The sequence below is a fragment of the Lepidochelys kempii genome, chromosome 6 (assembly GCF_965140265.1).
Source record: "Lepidochelys kempii isolate rLepKem1 chromosome 6, rLepKem1.hap2, whole genome shotgun sequence".
In the NCBI taxonomy this organism is placed as follows: Eukaryota; Metazoa; Chordata; order Testudines; family Cheloniidae; genus Lepidochelys; species Lepidochelys kempii.
In genome coordinates, this window is record NC_133261.1 from 121,679,785 (window position 1) to 121,701,250 (window position 21,466).

A 21,466-nucleotide genomic window follows, 5' to 3' on the forward strand; every position below is an offset into this window, starting at 1 on the left:
TTTTGAAAATATATACTGAGTTTAAACCCTGCCTCTGCTGACATCACCCTACAGTAGCCCAGTGCCTAGGAATGACCTTGAATACAATGAAACTGGTGTTAAGGCCCACTGCTGGTAGTTAAACCACCTCCAACAGGCAAAGCACAGGTCTCAGAGTCACATGAATGTGATAATTACTCCTGGCTTTGCCACCAATTTACCCTGTGACAAGTCACATGTCCCCCAGGGTTAAATCCTGTGAGGTGATGATTGCCTCCTGCAAGATACTCCCGCTAGCTTCACTTAAGGGTGCTTAGTATCTTGCTGGAAGAACTTATCTTGTTGTAGGATCAGGCCCTTAGTAGCCATCTGTCTCAGTTTCCCCATCCAACTAAAAGTGGGGTAGTAATAATTCCCTAGTTCACAAGGGTTTTGGGCAGTTTCATGTTGGAGATCCTTGGCTCTATAATTCCCAGCCATTATTATATAAAAAACCATTAGGCTCTCACTAATTACAAGGAAACCTTGGTAGTTCACAGCTAATGACTGGGAAGCCCAATGTTGTATGCAGTGTGGTTGTAGCCTTCTTGGTCCCAGACCTGAAGAAGAGCTCTAGGGTGGCTTGAAAGCTTGTCCCTCTCACCAACAGAAGTTGGGCCAATAAAAGATATTACCTCGTCCACCCCGTGCCTGTGGGAAGCCCACGGTAAGTTCCTGCAGTCTGTGAATTAGTAAGTGCCACTCATGAGTTTATTGTGACAGCTGTCGTTTAGTTGTAATCTCATCCTTCCCAGCCTAGCTGCACACAGTAGTGTATTCTGTAAACACATGGAAATGCTCTGGGAGCAGCGCACATCTTTTATGGGGTGCCTATGCCCCCCGGGAACTCCCTGGAGTTCTCTGGGAATGGCACTGGCCCCAAGCATGCAGAGCCAGGTTCTCCTGCCATGTTGCATTCTCTTGTGCTGAGCAACTGGTAACAATGCGGGGGGGGGGTCTCAGAGAGGGAGAATGGGCAGGGCACGTTTCTCCCTCTGTACAAAGCGCTCGGTGCCTGCCTGCCTGAAGCAGTTAAATGGGGCAGAGTTAGAGCCCGGCTGGCAGATCGCTGCCCTGTGATATGCCAGCCACAGGGTGACGCAAGGGCTGGAAGGCTCCAGCTGAACAAGCCATTTTCACCTGCGTAATCAACGCTAGCGGAGCTTCAGCAGCCGCAGCTCTGAGCTACCCGCAGCCGCCCGGACTCCGAGCGGCCAGCGCCTCCTCCCGCTGCCTTGAGAGCCAAAGCCGGGAAGCCAGCATGTCTGCGCCGCCGGATCGCCGGGAGCTGCCGCTGTCGGGCTCCGGGGCGCACTGGGCCGGGGCCGGGGCGGAGGAGCGCGCAGCTGGGGCGCAGCGGAGGGATGGAGACGGGGCGCAGCAGCTGCCGGCCGGCTCCCCCGGGGAACACCCGCCCGTTGCCACGGCGACTGCATCCACAGGTAAAAGGCGAGGTACCCAGAGATGCTCAACAAAGGGTGGCAGGCAGCATCCTTCCCCTCCCCCCCGCTGTGATCTCTGCCGGGCTGCTTGGCGATTGCCAGGAGGGAAATGCTAAAGAACCAGAGAGCTTGGCCTTTAAAAATAACCAGGCGAGGGAGTGCGCTTCTACAGCAGCTCTGGGGTGGGGGTGGGGGGTAGGGGTATTTCTGTCCGGACTGCCTGGGCTAGACCGTGATCTCCCTTTCACCTGGGTCATTTCGGACTGATTGGCTGAGTTCAAGGAATTAATTCGCATTTGCTTCGGAGATCCCAACTTGGCCCTTGTTTAATTTCAACATGTGGACTTGATTAATTGAACTTCAGTATTTGGGAGGAGGGGAGTGTGTGTATTTTCTATTTGCTCTTGGGACACAGCTTAATTTAAATATTTCTTGTTGCTGTGTTTTTCCCATTTTCTTGTAGGGGTGTATTTCATGTCGTTTGCTTTGGGGATGTATTTGGTTTCCCTAGGCTTGGGAACACCTTTCATTTGGTAGGTGGGTTAGCAGCAGGCACACATCCGTTAATCAGTGAAATCCAGAGACTTCAGCTTCTGGGAGTTCATGGGAGAATTATATGAGGAAAGTGCTTCTATATTTTCTCTGTGGTTCCCCCCCCCCTTCCTTTCTCAGTTGCCAGCTGGTGGGGGAATCTAACTAACCATCTACATGTGGGAAGTTGGCTGCTCTGATTTAAATTCTTATCCACTGGGAAACAGATGCCCCCATTTGCAGCTGTACGGTATTAAACTTAGGTTGACTAAGTTGGAGGTGAGAGGCTTGGTATCAACACGAGTCCCAGTTATGCAATAACTGCAGATCCATTAGGAGTAACGTTTTGGGTTGGGTCCCTCTCTGATCTCCTACCATCATTCAGCACAAAAGACTTACTGTCCAGGAGGAACCCACTTTACATGGCCATTTGTTGCCAGCTCTATTGTGGAGGGGCATGATTCCACTTACACACAGCCCTGGCCTTCTCGGTGGGTGTGTGCTCAACATGGATGTTTTGCTGCAGCCTTCCTGGCTGCTTGGTTCTTCTGGGTTCAATAGTGACATGGGGTCTAATGCCCATCAGCTGATGGAGACAGTGTCATACTGTTTTAGAGCTTTGGGCAGGCAGTAAAATCTGCCTGATGTGCTGCTCATTAGCTAACCTTGGTGGTAGGTTGTGAAACATGACTTTATACTGATGAGGGAGGTATATGGCTTGTAATGTAATTGTAAGGGAGGTGTGTGTGTGTGTGTGTGTGAAGGGTGGGGATCCCTCAGTAGAGAGATTTTCCTTATAAGTACAATTATACAAATGGCTATGGGGACCTAATCTTTCTTTCTTCATTTGTGGAGAGAAACATGGCAATCCTGAAGCTCAGACTATATAAAGAACAAAGACGGGTGGTTTCTTGCACAGCACAGATCAAATCCCCACTCAGCTGAAAAACTGTGATATTGTCTACATTTAATGAAAGCTTCTTTGGTGTTGAATTTATCTGTCAGGTGCCACTGATGCTCTCGAGAGTGCACTGCATTAGAAAGAGAATAGTTAGCTGGTAAAGAAAATCATGAAGATGTTGCATTTGGAGTAATTTACACAGAGGTGTTATAAATATATGTATGTGTGCCAAACTCGGGGGGGGGGGGTGGGAGGAGAGAGAGAACTCAGCAGTACAAATACTAACTGATGCTTACCGGTTGTAGATTGATGAGACCTCAGATTAGCTAATAAATGCGCTAATGTTGTTACATTTTAAAATATTTTAAAATGAGTATACTCCTTCATGTGTATTGTATAATTTTTTAAAAAAAGCCGGGGGAGGGGAGAGAGCCGATAGCACTGCATTCTACAGCACTCCATCCAGTGAATCCACTGCATTCACACACAGCCTTCTCTTTTTGTTGCTATAATATCAGTGGTTTCTACGTTTCAAGTACATAGATCATCGCACTTGTGGTCTCCTTTCACAAGGGGAAGCGTGTTGTTTACATACGCTTTCTGTGTGATTATTTTTAAGTTAGCAAATAAGGGGCATTCGCATGTTGCTGAGTATGTGGAACTGTCTTGTGTTTCTTAAAAACAGTTGGACACTGTTGTTTATAGGGTGGCATCCTGCATGCCTTGCTCAGGTGCGCAATTCCGTTAAAACCCAAGAGCTGTGGGAATAGGCCAACAGGGAGATGCATAGATGCAGCAAATGTCATCATAGAGTAGTTAGCCAGCTAATAGTCACTAGGTTGTGGAGACAGTTGGGGATAGTTTATGCAATAAACAAGACATGCAAGCAAACAAAACAAAAAATCACCAATATGTTTCCCAGTCACCCCCTAGCCATCCTGCTTGTATGTTATATATCCCCTTCCTACACCCTGGATCTGTTGTTTTGCATTTGCTAGGCTATCTGCTCCTTCAGGTAAGAACTGTGTAACCTTAAGTGTTTGAAAAGTGCCCTGCACATTGTAGATGCTACTAACATACAAATAACTAAGAATAATAACAGCATTTCATCATTAGCTGTGCAAAACTTTTTTGTTATGAAATCTGAACCTCGCAAACTTTCCCTGGCTTTGGATTTTGCTATAAACTTGAAATGCAGCCAGGGACTGTTGAAAGGTATGTGAATATTTTCAAGCCAACCTGGGCTCAGTTTTGAGCCAAACCAGCTGCATGTCAAAATGATGTTAGTTGCTTTTATGTGATTTAGGAGTGAAATACAACAATTTTTACAGGGGTTTCACTCCGAGCGTTTGTGTTCAACCAAAGCCAGGGTTGATTGAAACTGAAGAAAAGGTTCACATGAATTCCTGATGGGGAGCTGGAGTGAGATATAGCTGTACTGCATAGAACTCTCATAATTAGACCCTGAGATTTCTCAAGCAAAATCTGGGCTATGGGAAGCTATGGTTTCCACATCTGTTAATTCTCCTGCATGGCTGCTATATTAGAAATCACTAGGGTGACTCTTCATCCCTGGAGGGGCAAGATGAAAGAGGGGAGGTACTGCTTCTTTTATATGTGGCTCAGCCCTTTGTGCTGAGAATGGTCTTCCCCTCCTAAAATGTGAACTTGGTTGAGGGCAGGAAGCACTGTAGGCTGATCTTGCAAGATTAAAACAGCAGTGAGAGATTGCTAAGCATTTGTATGTTTCTGAAGAAAGCTCCATGCCACCCAACACACCATCTGCACATGGATTCTGCTATTTATTTTTGTCCATTGACAGTAATTAAAATTCTTTGGAAAAAAAACATTTCCAAAAATATTGCACAGGCTGAAATCGGGCGTTTCCTGGGAGAAACACAAAAAGACAGAATGGCTAGGGGTAGATTCTGGCCCCCAGTTGGGGTGTGTTAGTGGGGTGAGGTGGGAGTAGGATGCCGGAAGAACCACACCAGAACCCTGGGAGAACAAGTAGGGTATAGGCTGGTGCAGCCAACTGATATCTCCAGTGGGGCAGAAGTGGAACTATGGCTTCTCTCCAATTCCACACAGATTGGCAGGTCAGGGCTGGCGCTGAAAGTTATACATACTGCATTCGAGGCTGGATTAAGGGTATAGGCACTACAGGCCTGTGCTCAGGGCTCCAATTCCCAGGATCGTAAGAGGAGGTCAGAATCTCAGGTTCCATTATTTATTTATTTATGCATTTATTTATTTATTTGAAAGAGTACATTTCTAGCCCACATGCTTGTGAAGAAAAGCTTAAAAATGTGACCTGAATTTAACTGATGCAGGGACATCTGCCTGAGTCTGCAGAGAGCCTGAAACAATCACTCCAAGATGGGAGAACTGCTCCATGCACTGTAGTAAGGTGTGAATTCCAAGAGCCATTGCTCTAGGGGCCCTGCCAACATCACCCCAATAGGATTTGGTGTGTGGCAGAAGAAGAAGAGTACAGCAGGCCTAACCCCCCTACCTACCTAAACAGATATACCCTTGCTGCTGGGTAAGAGCTGGGGCTCACCCCTGTGGCCATTCTCGCCTCCTTGTGAAGGGAGAGGGGACCCCTTCTTCTAAGTAAAGAAAGGACCCTACTGCTGCTCTTGAGGGGAAATGGGGGGCTTGTTGTGACAGCCCCTGTTCCTTTGGGAGGGGCTTCCCTTGCCACTGCTACTCCAAGTTGGGAGAGATGGGGCATGGCACAGGCAGAACCAGAGTGCCCCATGTTGCCTTAAACCGGCCCTGACTGTACCCTCGCGATGGTGTAGCAGCTGGCTCTCCTGCCTTTAGCCATGGTGGCATTCAGCCTGCTTGTGTTTGCAGGCAGTGTGTGTCCCATAGCCGGCGTATTGCCCCTCACGTCCTCCCTAACACAGTTGTGGCTTTAACCCCTGCTGCATAGCCCTTTTGTTTTTAAATACGGTGGTCCTACTTGATTCCTTCAGCTCGACATGTGACAAATGTCCCTAGCAGAAATCGCTGCACAGCCAAGCCCTTAAGGGCAGTAGATTGTTGATTAGATTGATATGCATATTTGAAAGCTCAAAATTAAAACGGAGGGAGGGAAAATGATGCAGATCTTCAGGCAAGGCTGACAGCTGCATCGTGCCCTCTCCAACATATACACGGCAGCTCCAAAGAATAGGCACAAAGCCAGTGGGTCTGCAGCTTCTGCTGCAGCCGCCCACCATTCCCCTTGGCTCCCCTGCACAACGCTTGCTCGCTTGGGCTGTGAATGAGCCGGCGGCACCGTTCGGCCTAGAATACGCCTGCCTTCATGTTGATACAGCTTAGCTCGTAAATCATTTTCATTTGCTCTTTTTCCCTGTGTCTGGGGCTATCTGGGTGCCAGAGACAGCGAGGGCAGCACGATGACTAAAGACGGGAAGAGAATTTTAAATGGTTTTCAGGGCAACAAGCTCTTGAGAACACACTGACGCTGGGCCTGATGCTGGACTCCTAGTCAGGCAAAACTCGCATTGGAGTCAGTGAGTTTGGAGAGTTGGATTGCAACCCATGTAGCTACACTGCACAGGCTTTGTGCACCTACCCTGAACATCAGAACATGGGTGAATCAACAGGTTGCTGTAAGGACATGGTCGTAGTGTCTGTGATAGTCATTTCTGCCCCCTCCCCCTTTCAATGTCAGATATTGAAATGTGTTTTCTTGGCAGATTTTTTCATCCTCCTGCCACTGGGGGTTGCTCACGATGTGAATACTGGGCTCCTGGCATTTATTTATCGAATTGTTGTAGAAAGAAGGGCATTGGTAGTGACACCTGCCCTAAATGCTACCTCCCTGTATCTAAAGCAGCCACTTTCAAATACATCCACAATGTCCACTACGGTCTTGTTCACAACCTAGTTAAAGCCTTAAGGGTGAATTAAGCCCTAGTTTGAAAGTGATTTAAGTGGAGTTGTACATACTTATGCCAATACAGTATTTGGCTTCTCTTGTTCTAGATAACCAGATTTTTCCCTTGGATAATCCCTGAAAATTTTAGAAATGCCCCTGCAAATTAAGAGGTTGAACCAGGTTATATTAAAGGGGCTCCTTGCAGCCCAAACAATTCTATGATTTGATGTAAAATTTGCAAAAAGATATAGAAAAAAAGTAGATTTATTTTTGGATCTATACCTTACTAAAGTTCCCTTATAGCTTGACTGTGCACTCCAGTCTGTGGCAAGCCAGTACAGTGTGCATTTCTTTAGCGTACCAGTCATTCAAACAAAATTCTTCAGAATGTCACTGTCCAGCACTGTGCCTCGGTTTCCCCATCTGTAAAAATGGGGACAATGATACTTGCTCTCCTTTGTAGGATGCTTTGAGGGTTATTAGAGAAAGGTGGTATGTAAGAGCTAAGTGTTGTTGCTATTGTTATTGCATAAAATCTGTACAGTAATAGGATTTCTCAAGCCCATGGAAATCAAATTCCAGGGAAAACTCTGCCATTTCCCCACCACTACTGCTGTGGAGGGTATCCTGCGAAAGCTAGCATCAGCCTGTTTATATGCAATGGCCTTTGTGTTATTAAATAAATTGATGACTCTGGGGAAAAAACTGGTCACAGCCGGTATGTTCGTGTATCTGCCCTCACCCCCCACGTACAGGACTCCCCCACGTTTAGAACTCTTAACTAATAAGGGTTGCAAATGACTTGAGGAGGACCAGGAAGAAGAAGGAGACAAGATGGGTAGGGAGGGGAGAGGTCACTCACCTCTGATGTATTAATCCCATAAATCAGTAACGAGCTGTTTTATATATCGGGGAGGGTGGGGGGAAGCGAAGTGGAAGGAGATATGAGGAAGAGGAGCTACTTTAGATGTCCCAATTCCATCGTCCTGTGGACCAGTAAATCTTGTGACATAATTTCATTTGTTTGTCTGTCTCTCTGGTCAGTGAACTACTTCTGCCCTTTTAATTCTGGTTGGAGGGGTGTGGGAGGGGGGCATCTAATCACATTTGTCTGTAGTTGTTGTGGCTGCCATAAATATTTTCATATCATGATTTGCCGCTTAAATTGCACATCAGACTGGAAATAAGGTGCAAATTGTTGACAGAGGATAATTAACCATTGGGACCAACTTCTAAGAGAAGTGGTGGCTTCACCAGCACTTTGAATTTTTAAATCCGATTTTGATTCAAACAGGAATTAATTCAGGGCAGTTCTATGGCTTTAGTAATGTGGGAGGTCAGACTAGATGATCACCGTGGTTCCTTCTGGGTTGGAATCTATGAAATTAAAAAAAAAACCTTAAGATTTGCAACTATTTAGGGGTTTTGCCCCAAAAGATCATAGTGTACAGGTGGATTCAAGTCTGGGAGAGGAAGAAAGAGTGACAGATGCTCTCATTCTACTTATAAGGTCTGTATCCAATTACTTACTGTACCTTATTACCCAGGGGAAAGTTTGGGTAGATCCCACTGACTCACAGGAGACTTACAGCACCTGGAGAGATAAGGCCCTTTGCATCTACAAACGTTGCTGGGGTCATTACATGCTAGGGGGGACTAGACACCTTTTCTATGACTTGTTTATGGATACATCTGTTTTATATGTACTTACTTATCAGTTGAGATTGTAGTTCTTTTTCCTCCAAAGTGGTGCTAAAGCATATTCAAGTTTTGCATTATAATGGGACATTTATGTTCTAGTTTTTATTGTACTCCCTCTCTCTCTCTTCTCTTACTACCAGATCAGAGCAATTTACAAATGCTTAGGTATTTTAAACCGAAAAAATATGACATAGCAAAACTTTTTTTTCCAAAGAATGGAATATTATTTATAATGAATACTGTAAATCAGATGAAGTAAAGATACATAGTAGTATATGTTTAGCACGATTCCAGCACGAAGAGAGACTTTTCAGTGCATAGTATTTTCATGTCTAAATACAGTTTTTATTCAGGGTCAGTTATCTTTCTAACCATCTATAGGAATATTATGTGCGTAGACAAGTAAATTCACTGAGACTTACCTACAAATTTTAGGTTCTAATATATGAGAGCAGTTAAGCACATGCTTTCATTTCTGTTGAACAAAGTATTAAAGTGTGTGTTCCTAACTTCAGTGGGGCTTAAGCACATTCTTAAATGCTTTGCGGAATAGGGATGGGCTTATTTAAGCATGTGCTTAAAGTTAAAACTGTAGTTTGCTGAATCTAGACGCTGAATGGATCAGTGGTAGAGCTGGGACTAGAACCCAGGAGATCTGACTGCCTCAGTTTATCAGTGTATAAATGGATGTACTAATACTTACCTTCATTGCTAGAATGTTGAGAGAATTCACACTTATAAAGCATATCGAGATCCTTGAATGAAAGTTCTTCTAGAAGTGCACTGTTGTTGTTATTTAATTTAATCTATTATATGCCTCAAGGTCATGTTAAAAAGAAAAAGGCAGCAAAGAGTGAAAAGGGTTTCAAAGCATAACCTATACGAGCCAGTCTCTTTCAGATACTAGGAACAGTGTATGTGTTTCTTTATAATTTAATATAGCTGAGAATTGGGTTTTTTTATATTTAATTGAATAGCTGCCAACATGGAATTCTTAGAGTATTTCAGTTATTGTGATTATTAGATGCCTGCCCTTGCTACAGCATTCAATTATCATGAGATCTCATATGATAATGTCGCCATTTGCTCTGAGATTAGTTTGACACAATTGCCATTAACACCAATATTTGGAAACATCTAGCTGTTTGTTAGCATCTCTTTGTGCCGCAGTGACATGGCCCTCAAAAAATATGCCACACAGAAGTGTATGCCCCAAAATGTAAATGAGGGGGAGAAGAAGGGTGGAATTAACCAGAGGGTGTGGCTTTCTGTACCATGAAAATCCTGTAAACCCCATATAATGATGCAAGTTCTGGCTTGCATTGGGTCTTATATGGTGGGGTCCCCTGCACTGGATCACACCCAACTTTTTTCCCTTGAGTAGGGCTGAATTTATTAACTGCAGTTGAATTATTATTATTAGCAGTAACATTAAAGTCATCTTCATCCTGATCAGGAATGAGCGAATGAATGGGGCAGTTTTGTACAACATAGTAGGAAAAAGGTCCGTAGGGCCATGTGGTACATTTTGTGGTTTCCTGGAACCAGAATCCTCTTCCCTTGTAAACATTAACTGACTTTAACATTAACTTTCCATTGTAGACGCCTTAGGAGAGTTGGGCCAGATCCGTTAGATTTTGGTTTAAAACCTCCACCCCTGAAGCCCTGAGCACAATAACCCCAGAGTTACAAAGCAGCTGTTCTCCTTGCTCCCCTCTATCACATATCATTCCATCACCAGTCAAGTGACTAATACAACTTAAAAAAATGGACAGAAATCCCATCCTCAGCCCTCTACCTTTAAACAAACGGGCTTCGCAGCACGACTGTAAGGCGAATGAATTCAGGTATCAAAGTCAATGGAGCCCTGCTGATTTACGCAAGTGAGCATATGGTCCCTGCCTGATGTGAACCTTCAATCAGGGCTTAAAAAATATGCAGAGGACTTTTTCAAGGAATAGAATGAGAGAAGGGCTATGTTTAGGGCTTGATCCTCTACCATTAAATTTCTAGCAATTTGGGGCTGGAAGGGACCTCGAGAAGTCATCCAGTCCAGCCCCCTGCTTTGACACAGGACTCAGTATACCTAGACCGTCCCTGACAAGTTTTGCCATTGACGTCAATGGGAGCAGGATTAGGCCCTTAGGAAGGAAGCAAGACGGCCTAGGAAGGAAGGGTTGGTTTGTTTTTAATACAATCCCTCTTCTGTGCTACCGTCTGTTCTGTCTGTGGCAGTGCAGGGAAGGAGGAGCTACATATACTGAATCCACAGTATGTGAACAAAGTTGTTTGTTGTGTCAGCATGAGATAGGATTGTACTAAATTCTGCTTCTCAGGGCTGGCAGGCACTTGTTGCTCATCTGAATGCCACCCCCAGCCTGCACTATGACTAAGCAGTCCAAAGATAGCGTCTTGTACACCTGGGATGTGAAAAGCACCTGACCCGAGAACAGATCCCAGCTCACTCACGTCAGCGAGAGCATTTCTCTCACTGAGTTTGATTTTAAACTAGCACTCAGTAGCAATAGAAAAAGGCCAGATTCTGGAACAAGACTCAATATATTCTGCCAAAGCAGCACTGATGTTCAGCCTTATTCAGGTCAGCAGCAGTCCCCTCCCAATCTACAAATTATTCCTTCCAGCAGCAGAAATAATCTGTGTGGGCTGCGCACAGGGAGCATTGCTGGGTCATGAGGTGTCACAGGCAGGCAGATAGATTGTTGTGACCAACCCCAGAATGCCTGGCCTCTGCTCCTGTAATGGAGCGGTCTCCCCAGATGTGCTGGGGCAGGAACATGAGCATTACCAGGTGCAGCCCATTTCTATTTTACAGAATTCTGTGTTTCTGGCTAATCTCTGTGCAGCTGGTGTGAGGGACCTCTCTTCTGGTGCCTGCAGTTTGTAGGCACCAATAATCACAAGTGCAATTTAGATCATTTAGACACTAAGGCCCTGATCCAGCAAAGTGCTTAAGCATATAGAATCATAGAAATGTAGAGCTGGAAGGGACCTTGAGAGGTCATCAAGTCCAGCCCCCTATAGGCATTTGTCCAACCTGTTCTTAAAAACCTCCAATGATGGAGTTTCCACATCTCCCTTGGAAGCCTATCCAAGAGCTTAACTACCCTTATAGAGCTTAACTACTCTTAGGCCCACATATGTTTCACTTTAAGCATGTGTAGTCCCATTGACTTAAGAACTTTGCTGAATTGGAGCCTTAAATACTTGCTATACAGCTTCATCTAAATTACTTAAGTTGTGTCACCAATATTTACACCTGCTAATTGCCGGTACAGAAAGGAGGGGAATTTTTTTTAAATAATTGGTAAAAATGTAGTTCCTGATCTTATGAGGTATGAAACATCTTCTGATCAGTGTTCAGCCCATCTCAGGAGATGCTATGTACCTCACAGGATCATGTCATTAATTGTTATCACAGAAATGATCTTATGTACCTTTGGTATAAACATCATAGACCAAGGGAATGATGTAAATTGGAGTATTACTCTGCTCTAAATTTTAATTGATACAGCTGTCACACTTCCGCACCCAGATATGGACTGGTCACAGAGCTTGCTTATACACACCACATGTGTTCATCATAAGATCGCTTAATGCTCTGCCAGGTATAGCTGAGGTTCTTTTAAAAAGGTATTTTACACACAGTACCACCTACTAGCTGAAAAGTATAATACAGTTTAGCATTCCATTACAGCACATTCCATTACAATATTTACACTATCACGCTGTCTTTGAACTTCAGTATGTATCAGTCTGTTAAGTGTCTCCAAATCCTATCGGTTTTCTAATTACATGACCTGACCATGTAACAACTTGGTCATCAGGCTGTCCATTAGTTGCAGTGACTGGCTGTGGTTGGTTTGGAATCCTTGAGTCTTCTCCTTGTTCCGCGTCTGTCATCTGTAGAGTTTGCTCTGTTGATTGTTCGTTATGAGGAACAAATGGTAGATGTCAACAGTTTCTATTGAACTCTCCCCTGTCAATCTCAATCACCTCTGATCTGGGTGCTGAATTATTTTTCTTTAGGAGAGCTGGAGTTATCTATCCTTTTTCTCCATCCAATTTGACATGATCACGGTCACCAGGTTCTAGATCTGACAGTTCTCTGAGTGACGTCTGTTGTAAAAGGGATCATAAGCTCTTTTAGGGTATGTCCACACTGCAGTTAAACACCATCAGGTGGCCCATTTCAGCTGACTTGGGCTCAGGCTATGGGGTGTAGATGCAGTGTAGAGGTTCAGGCTCTGCTGGAGCCCAGGCTCTGGGTCTCTCCCCCTACCAGGGTTCCAGAGTCTGGGCTCCAGCCTGAGCCTGAACATTTACACTGCAATTAAACAGCCCTGTAGCCCAAACCCCATGAACCTGAGTCAGCTGACATGGGCCAGCTGTGCCTGTTTAATTGCAATGTAGACACATCCTTAGCATTTTTATTCAGTTTGGCTACTCTCTTCATGCCTGTTCACTTTGGAAATAGGTTCTTTTCAAAAGTTGGAACAGTACTTTTGAGTTGTCCTCCCATCAGGAGTTGTGCTGGACCATGTCCGGTAGTTGTTATTGGTGTGATCTGTAACTCAGAAGAGCGAGGAATAGATCTTCCTGCTGTAAGATTTTCTTGGCTGTCTGTATAGCTCTCAGCCTCTCCATTCACTTATGGGTAATGTGGGCCACAGCTACTCAAACAGCAAGACAGTCTGAACTGCTGAAACAGCAAACCCTTGAGTGTTAAAAGTCATTATCATAAAACCCCTAAGGTAGGGAAGTTTATCAGTTTTCTGCAGGTTTTGCTGTTTCATCATTTCAGATTGTTTTGCTATTTGAATACCTGTGGCTAGGGTTAAATCTTTCTTCAATGGTAGCTGCTGTGAAAGGTTTTTATCTATGAACCCAATAGCTTGAGCTGCCTATCTCTAATATTTTCATATTTTGCATTCTGAAAACTACAGTTTTCAGCCAGTGTATGCAGAGCTCTTATAAAACATTCAATATTTCCACCTGGTTCTTGAATTCTCAGATGGAAAAATGTTCTATCATAAACCACATTTCTCTGAGGTTTAGAGTATTCATAAAAAATACCCAGAACCCTTTCATAGTCATCTTTGTGACTGGCTTCAGTAAAGTCAAAGGAGTTAAAGATATGGTCTACCTCCTTCCCCATAGCATAAATTAAAGAAGATATCTATATATTTCCAGTTTCTTTGTGGAGCTTGGTAGCAATGCGAAATGTTGCAAAATATTGTTTCCAGTCTGTCCATTCTGAAGGTTTCTCAAAGCTAAGGTTCTCGGGGGCATGGAAGAGTTACATGTTGATAAGATTCTCCAAGCTTTGTTGCTTTGTTCCTTCTGTTTCTGTTCTTAGTTTACTCCTGACACCATGTCATGTACTTCTGTACCACATATGGACGGGTCACAAAGCTTGCTTACACACACCAGATGTCTTCATTATAAGATCCTTTAAAGCTTTCCCAGCTATGGTTGAGGTTTGTTTAAAAAAAGTGTTCTCACACAGTGCTATCTAGTGGCTGAACAGTGTCATACGGATTAACATTCCATTCCTCATCAGCCTTCACTGTCCAGTTCCTCTAAAGCTGATTGTTTTATTCCCTTTGGTAACCTTCCCCATTTCTTTTTATCATAATATTGAGTTAATGTTGTAGCTGTTCTCTTTATTGATCTTGTAAAATTATCATTAACATTTAATGCATAATTGTGTCTTATGAGTTCCAGGTTGTCCCAAAAGCCAGCAGATATCATATAAAACTCTTAGATTTGCAGGTTGCAGAAAAAGTTTTGGGTGAAAAGTAAAAGTTCTAAGAAAATGCATCTGAATCAGAGCAAGCCCCAAAGCAATTAACCTTCTCAGAAAACTCTCTTTATGAATGAAAATATACTTGTTTTCAGAACATGGGCAGTGGAGTAGATCTCAGTTTATTGCTTCACAATCAGAAGCCTTTATAACAAAGCGGCCCACAACTGCCACCTTCTTCAAAGAAGAAAATGTAGACTTGTGTCTCCCTTGCACATTTTGGACCAAATTTTTAAAAGGTTCTGTTCAATTTTGCACTTTCAAAATTTCGTGTGCACTTGTCTTCATAAACTGCATGCACAAATGGGAAGATGGCCAAGCAAGCAGTTTCTTGCTTGCACAGATGTGGTATCACTGAGTGCAAATGAGTGCATGCTCATTTTTTCTCATGGACAAAATAAACAGCTATTGTGAAGGCCCACTGAAAATGTGGACCAATATCTCTGATGATGCCAGTTGACCAGATCCAAATTTCCTGCATTTTGAGGTTTCAATTAAAAAAATGTCATCACTAATATTAATTTTTGAAATATCCCCTCTCTCTGAAAACTTTCACAAAAAAATTAGTAAAAAGTGTGTTTTGTTTTGACCTAGCTGTTGAGATGTTTGACATTTTCAAAAATCAAAACCTTTAGAAGAAATTTTGACATAGTTTGAAAAAACTATTTTAAAAAATTAATAAATTCTTGCCAAATTCTCAAAAGTTTCATGTTTTCTTCTTCTTTCCCATCAGCTCTAGATGTCAGTAAGATTTAGAAATGTGCTTGATCTATTGCTGGCCCTGTAACAGAAAATACAATCTTTATCTGTCAAAATTGGAGCAAGATAAATGATATTTTTAAAGCATTAGGTTATTTTTATTTTATCCAGTAAATTTCTATATTCTATTTTAGAATTACCATCACATGCAACAGTGGAACTTCTATACTTTAAAATTACTGTAAGGGGTCCTAGGTAGATGGCTTTGAGCAGCTATCATGGTTAAAAGCAAGGATCCATTGCCATTTCTTTGGATTTTTGTCTTGTCTTTCTGACATGCTGTAATTCAGTTTCCAGATACACAGGTCAGAGCTAAGGTGACACTTTTTGCGGTGTAATGCTCTATAATATGTAAGAATTATACTTGCACTTTGATCATAGCAAACGGACAGTGTATAATTCCATCTATCTATATAAGTTTGTATAAGGTTGTCCCTCACCAGGACATCTGAGTGCAACTGAAAAGCAACCTAAGGAAAGGAGGCTGAACAAAGAGTAAGAAAAAATTAATGGTTTCACAGCTCTGCAGTAGACTTTCTTTTTTTTCCTCTTGCTTTTAATAGGTCACTCTTCCAACCTACTTTACATCAAGCAGATAGCATGTTGGATGTTTCGCAGATGAATCAGACTGTGCAGTGCACTTGTGCATGTCTAGTATGCAAGTATGTCAGCTTGTATATGATCACCAGCAAAAAGATTTTTTTGGAGAGTAGAGAGGTGGAATCATTCACAGCAGCTTCCGTGAAAGAAAGAGTAATGCAACTACTGTTAATAAATCAGCCCTGGATCTGAAACAGTTGAACTACCTTCACTGCCCTTTTGATTAGCTTTATCCTCTGAGACGTAAATTAAAGAGCAAAATATGTAATCTGAGAAGCTTTCCAGAGTTATCTTTAAAAATGTGAACCCAGCACTAAGAACTATGCTAAGCAGAGTCCTTTGGTCTAGCAGAATGGTCTAATAGCAATATTGGAGGTTTGTCCCGATTACATGTTGGAAGGTGGGAAGGCACAAGCTGTTTTTGCTACAACTGATCACAACCAGTTTCCCACTTTTGATGTACTAAAGGGTCTTGCAGTGATACCGGTGGATGTTTCATCATGACAATATTTTTCTAATAGTATAAAAGCAGAGTAAGTTTGTCTGGATTGTCGTTTTCAGGATCATAGTGTACACTGTCCATATACTAGCGTTGCCACCTCCAGGACTGTCCTGGAGTCTTCAGGAATCAAAGATTAATTTTTAATTAAAGATTATGCCACATGATGAAACCTCTGGGAATATGTCCAACCAAAATTGGCAACCTCTGCCATATACTGTACTGTGAACACTTGCTGGGACCCCCAGTATCAAGTTGGTTGCTCCTTTTTTCCACTACTGGTCTCTGTGGAACATGCTTGTAAAGTGTTCCATGCTTCCGTTCTAGTTGGTCCACAGAGAATAACCACTTACCCCTGCTGCCAGCTAATGCACTTAGGCTCAGATCATCAAAGGTATTTAGGCTCCTAACTTTCACTGAAATCAATGGGAGCTAGGAGCCTAACTATCCCTGGGGATCTGGGCCTTAGTCCTTTAACTAGAATGGTAGAGGCATGTGCTTGGGTGATGAAGACTCAGGTTACAGCTTGCTGGCTGCCCAGAGGGGGGTTATTACTAGAAGTTATAGGAAAAATTCCATTGAAACATTTTTCACTGGAATTTGGTGATTCATCAAAATTGAAAAAAATTTGTGTGGATAGTTCAATTTTTATGATGTTCCAAAGGTTCTGTTGCATCCCTGCCTGCTAGGCAGTGTTTGAAACCTGCCTGGTTTTCTGCCACCTCTCCCACCCAGGTCCTCAGGAACTTGTCACACAGGCTGCTTTGGAGTGGGGGGACCCCAGGGCTTCCATTGTCCACTGCTCTGGGGCAGCCTGCCAGGTGGTCTGCCTGGGAGCCAGGGCTTCCTTTCCTTTCCTTTTGCAGAGAATTTAGAAATTTTTGCTTTTTGCTCCGAATCAAAACAAAACCAAAATGTTTAAAATATTGAAATCCTCCATGAAACTGAGATACCTGTCTCTGCACAGTTCTAGTTCTTATGTTTGTACTTCCTGGCGGACCATTGATTTTATAAGATGTTCTTGGCTGCATGCTCTGAAGAGAGGAAAGAGGATTGTCATGTTCTCCAGCACTTTAGGTACACATTGATTTTATCCGCTACAGTTTCTGACCCTGTGACCCCACTAGATTCTTTAGTCTTTAAGGAAATCATTCGGGGCAGGAACTAAGAGTGCACCAATATTTTAATGCTAAAAGCCTTTATTCAGAATGCCTGTGTGTTTCTATGTTCTTTGTCTAGAACTGTTCTTGGCCAATGCCCAGAGCTGGAGGAAGGTGGGGAGCAGTTTTCGGGGAGGAGCACAGAATGCAGGATTAGAAAATATGGTTCCTGGGGTCAAATCCTCTGCTGGTGTAAGTGGGAAATTGCTGACTTGCTTGGTGCCATGCTGGGGATATGGCCTTTGGTGTTTAACAGTGGTTTTCTCAGGTTGGTTGCTAGCACTGACATGCTGCTGTTCTCTAGGAGGTGTTCTTTAGGCAGATCACAACTCAGTGGCCTTGGACAACACGAGTACAGATGGTGGAAGGTATATCATGCTCTTCTATGTTAGGGTTGGTTAATCAACTCAATGAACCTGTAGATCCTGGGAGAGTGAAACCCAAAGTGGTCATTTTTCTGTCTTGTGAGATTGCCATTTTAAAAAATATGCTTAGACACTTTTCAGACTGAAATTTGTTACACTCCAGTAACTTCTGACAAGGGGTTGTTACCATGGGATTTTGCTCAGATGTATGTTTGATGCACACAGGAAAGAGAACCTAATTAAAAGTTCAGAAGATAAAACTTGTGTCACAAGATTGTGCAGGTGTCTCCTAGTAACGGCAAAAACTTAAGCCAGAGTTTTCAGATCTGGGTGTCTAAAGTTAGGCTCTTAAATCCATGTTTAGAGACCTCCATGACCATGGGCCAGTGAAATGCCAAGTATCCACAATTTCACAGATCTTGATGGGAGCAGCAGGTGCCCAGCAAGTTTGAAAATAGGGCCCTACGTTTTTAAAAGTGACGAGTGTCTTTGATTTTGGGGTCCCAGCTTCTGGCTCCTTTCACATGTCTCCTTTTCAGAGGACGGGTACTCAGCACTTTCTGAAAATCGGGACCCTTTAATAATAATCATCCCTAGCTCATATCTAACACTTGTCATCTGTCGATCTTAAAGTGTTTTACAACATATGTAAGCATCATTAGATCCATTTTACAAATGGGGGAAATGAAACACAGGGAGGCTAAATGATTTGCCTAAGGACACCCACTGGCCAATCTAGGAATAGAACTCAGATCTCTTGAGGCTTAGTCCAGTGCTCTATCCAGTAGGTCACCAGTATCTCAAGGTGAGCAATTAAGATATAAGGCACCAAATAATCACTAGACCCTTTTGAAAATGGGGGTCCAGGCTACTTTTATTTAGGTGCCTAAATGTGGATTTAGAAGCCAAATTTTAGGTGTACAAATTTGAAAATCCTGGGTTTATTTTCTTTTTATTTTGTGTTAAGAATACTTACATACATTTTTGCTTACAGGGACAATCTCCTGATGTATTGCACCATGAGGGTTTAAGATGACGGCAGTCATGTAACTTTATTTCTAGCTTCAGCTGGTTGGGAATTTTCCATCAAAATGTTTTTTTTTCATGGAAAATGCAGTTTCCATAAAAATCAGTTTTTACTCAAATGTTTTGATTTCTTTTCCATTAGGACAATTAAAACAAAATATTTAATTTTGGGTCAGACAAACCTGAATCAAAACATTTTGGTTTGTCCAACTGGATTGAAACATTTTGGGTCAGTTCGGCGTCTGTCTGAGCTGTCATGGTGCTGCATGGGAATTGCAGTTCAGATGTCTCATGCCACAATTGTCCTCTGTGGGCTGAGCTCCCTGGCTGTACTACATATTCCATGATGCACTGCAATCAGCCCTCTGGCTGAACCCCCACAGTGGATCAGGGGACTCCTGTGACCATGATGCATCATGGTTGAGTCAGGTGGGTCCAGCTCAATGTTGAAGTGAACGGAAACAAAACATTTTGATGTTTCCAAATAAAAAATTCACACCTTTCAATTCTACAAAAAATTGATATTTTGACTTTTTCCCCTAATTTTTTGGGACAAAACAAATATAGATATATTGAACATTCCCATGGGACCAAAATAAATCTATTTTTTGACCAGATCTGCTTCCAGCTAACATGAGTGCAACACAAACAATAAAATGCAGGACACTCAATCTAAAACAGCAAACACCACCATGGATTTATGACTTGTTTCTTGCATCTGTAGCCTGGAGAACAATTATACCTTCAGCAAGAAATTACAGACATTTTTAAACCCCAGAAAGTTCACTTATTGTATGTTTAGTTTAGTCAACACAAATGTGATCACTTCTTTCTAGTTGATGCAGTGAAATTAGGTCAGCAGCAGTGTTCAGTGTGCCTGATTGGCACAGAACTTTAAAACCAAGCAAAGTCTCTCCCTTCTTAACTGCATGTGACTTTGCTGTCAGGGCAGTGCTGAGGGCATAAAATCATTGCCAGTCTCCAGTATAATAAGTGCCCAGCACGCCTGGAGTGGACACGACAGAGCTTTCAAATGAAAATATATTTTACAGTATTTCATCTCTTACTCATTTACTAATGTGACTTCTCTGTCAGTACAGTGCAACGGAACCAAAATCAGTGATGGGCCCAGATATGCCCAGTGTTCCTAGACTAGACCTAACACAACTTTTTAAAAAATCCTCTTTTTACTTTGGGCTAATGATAAGATCTGACTGTGAAATTACAGCAGTCACTCTTGCATGATATATGAAATAAAATTTTAAAAAGCCACTTGATTCCCTTCCCAATCCATACACTTAGATTTATGTAGACAGTGCTTCATAATCCCTGCTGTGCTGCTTGCTTTAATATCCATCTCGGGGAAAAAAACTCAGCTGTTCCAGAAATTTCAGGTATCCCTCCCCCGTTGTGGGGCTTGGCTGCCCTGTAGCAACCTTGCTGGCCAAGCATGGCATGGCAGGCACTCCCTAAGGTTGGTCTCCTTAGCTTTTTAGAAACCAGTCTGTACTGGAGATGTGACTTAGTCCTCCGGCCAAGTCACAACAATGATAACCTCTTTCACGGTAGCAAAGATTCAAACTAAAAAGTCCCCACAATGAAAAGATTCTTCTGTACTTCAGGGCTTTTCTTCAGCCCACCCTCTGGACCCTATTCCCAGCCCCTTCCTGAGAAAGCCTTCCTGGCTCTGGAATAGAACACTCAGCCCCCTGGCTGTTTCCCCTGGAGGGCTATTCTCAGCCTCTCAGAGGCTCTCCTTTCCTGCTCCAGTACAGAGCACTAGGCTCGCAGGCTGGTTCCTCTGAGTACCTGGCTTTCTGCAGACCCTGTCTCAGGATCTTCTACAGGAACCTGCCCTGCGATTTCAACTCCAGACTGATCGTACACTCAGACCTTTTCCAAGACCTAGGTGTCCATCCTGACCCCCTTAGCCCTGCCCCCTCAGCTGAGAAACAGCTACTTAATTATGACACAGGTGTGATTGGCCCCATCTCCCATTAAAGGGGCCAGTCACACTGTGACACCCTCATTGAATTAGGAGCATAGGCACTGCCAGACTGGATCAGACCTAGCATCCTTCTTCAAAGTGGGATCAGCACCAGAAGCTGCTGAAGAAGGTCCAAGAAACCTTGTGTTAGGCAGATGTGGGGTAATCTATCCCCCACATAGATCTCATCCTGGTCCCTCTTTTATTGTTTTTTGTTAAAACCACCAACCCCACCCCAAAAGAAGTTTTGCTTTTTCAACCAAGAGTCAAAATTTTGTGTGGCATCCACCCCCAGTTTCTGACCCTTGTTCAAGTACATAGTCCAAACTATCCAACCCAGGTGGGCTGGGTGGGTAATGTAGGAAAATGCCCATAGTTAGGTGTATGTGATTGTCATTGGTATCAGCACATTTCCAAACAGGTTTACATAAGATTAATATCTGTATTGTATACCATATATATATACAGTTTACCTTAGTAAATATAGAAAATAGTTCATAATAAATCATTTGTACGAGAAACTTAGCACCTCTTTCCAACTGTGTTAATGTCCAGGAGCAGATTACACTTTATCAGATTCATTCCACATTCTGAAAATATTTTCTTTATATTTTTACTCTCATCATGAATATATAAAATTTGAGTTGTGTTCCTTAGTTATAGCATATCAGATCAGTTGTTTTCCTGTTCCTTGATTGGATAAATGTGCAAACATGTCTTTCATTAATACTTGTTTATGCCAATTTTAAATCTCATTT

The 21,466-nt window shown here is 42.9% G+C and overlaps 1 protein-coding gene across 2 annotated transcripts in view; it reads left to right on the forward strand.

Moving 5' to 3' along the window:
* Positions 1-1,022: 1,022 nt before the first annotated feature.
* RTN1 (reticulon 1) overlaps positions 1,023-21,466 on the forward strand; it is a 202,176-nt gene continuing 181,732 nt past the window's right edge. Inside the window, exon 1 of one of the 2 annotated variants that reach the window (XM_073349958.1) lies at positions 1,023-1,460. In XM_073349958.1, the coding sequence (XP_073206059.1) occupies positions 1,280-1,460 (181 nt within the window). In that variant the 5' untranslated portion in view covers positions 1,023-1,279. The remainder of the gene's footprint in view (positions 1,461-21,466) is intronic. The other variant, XM_073349959.1, reaches the window with a different exon arrangement.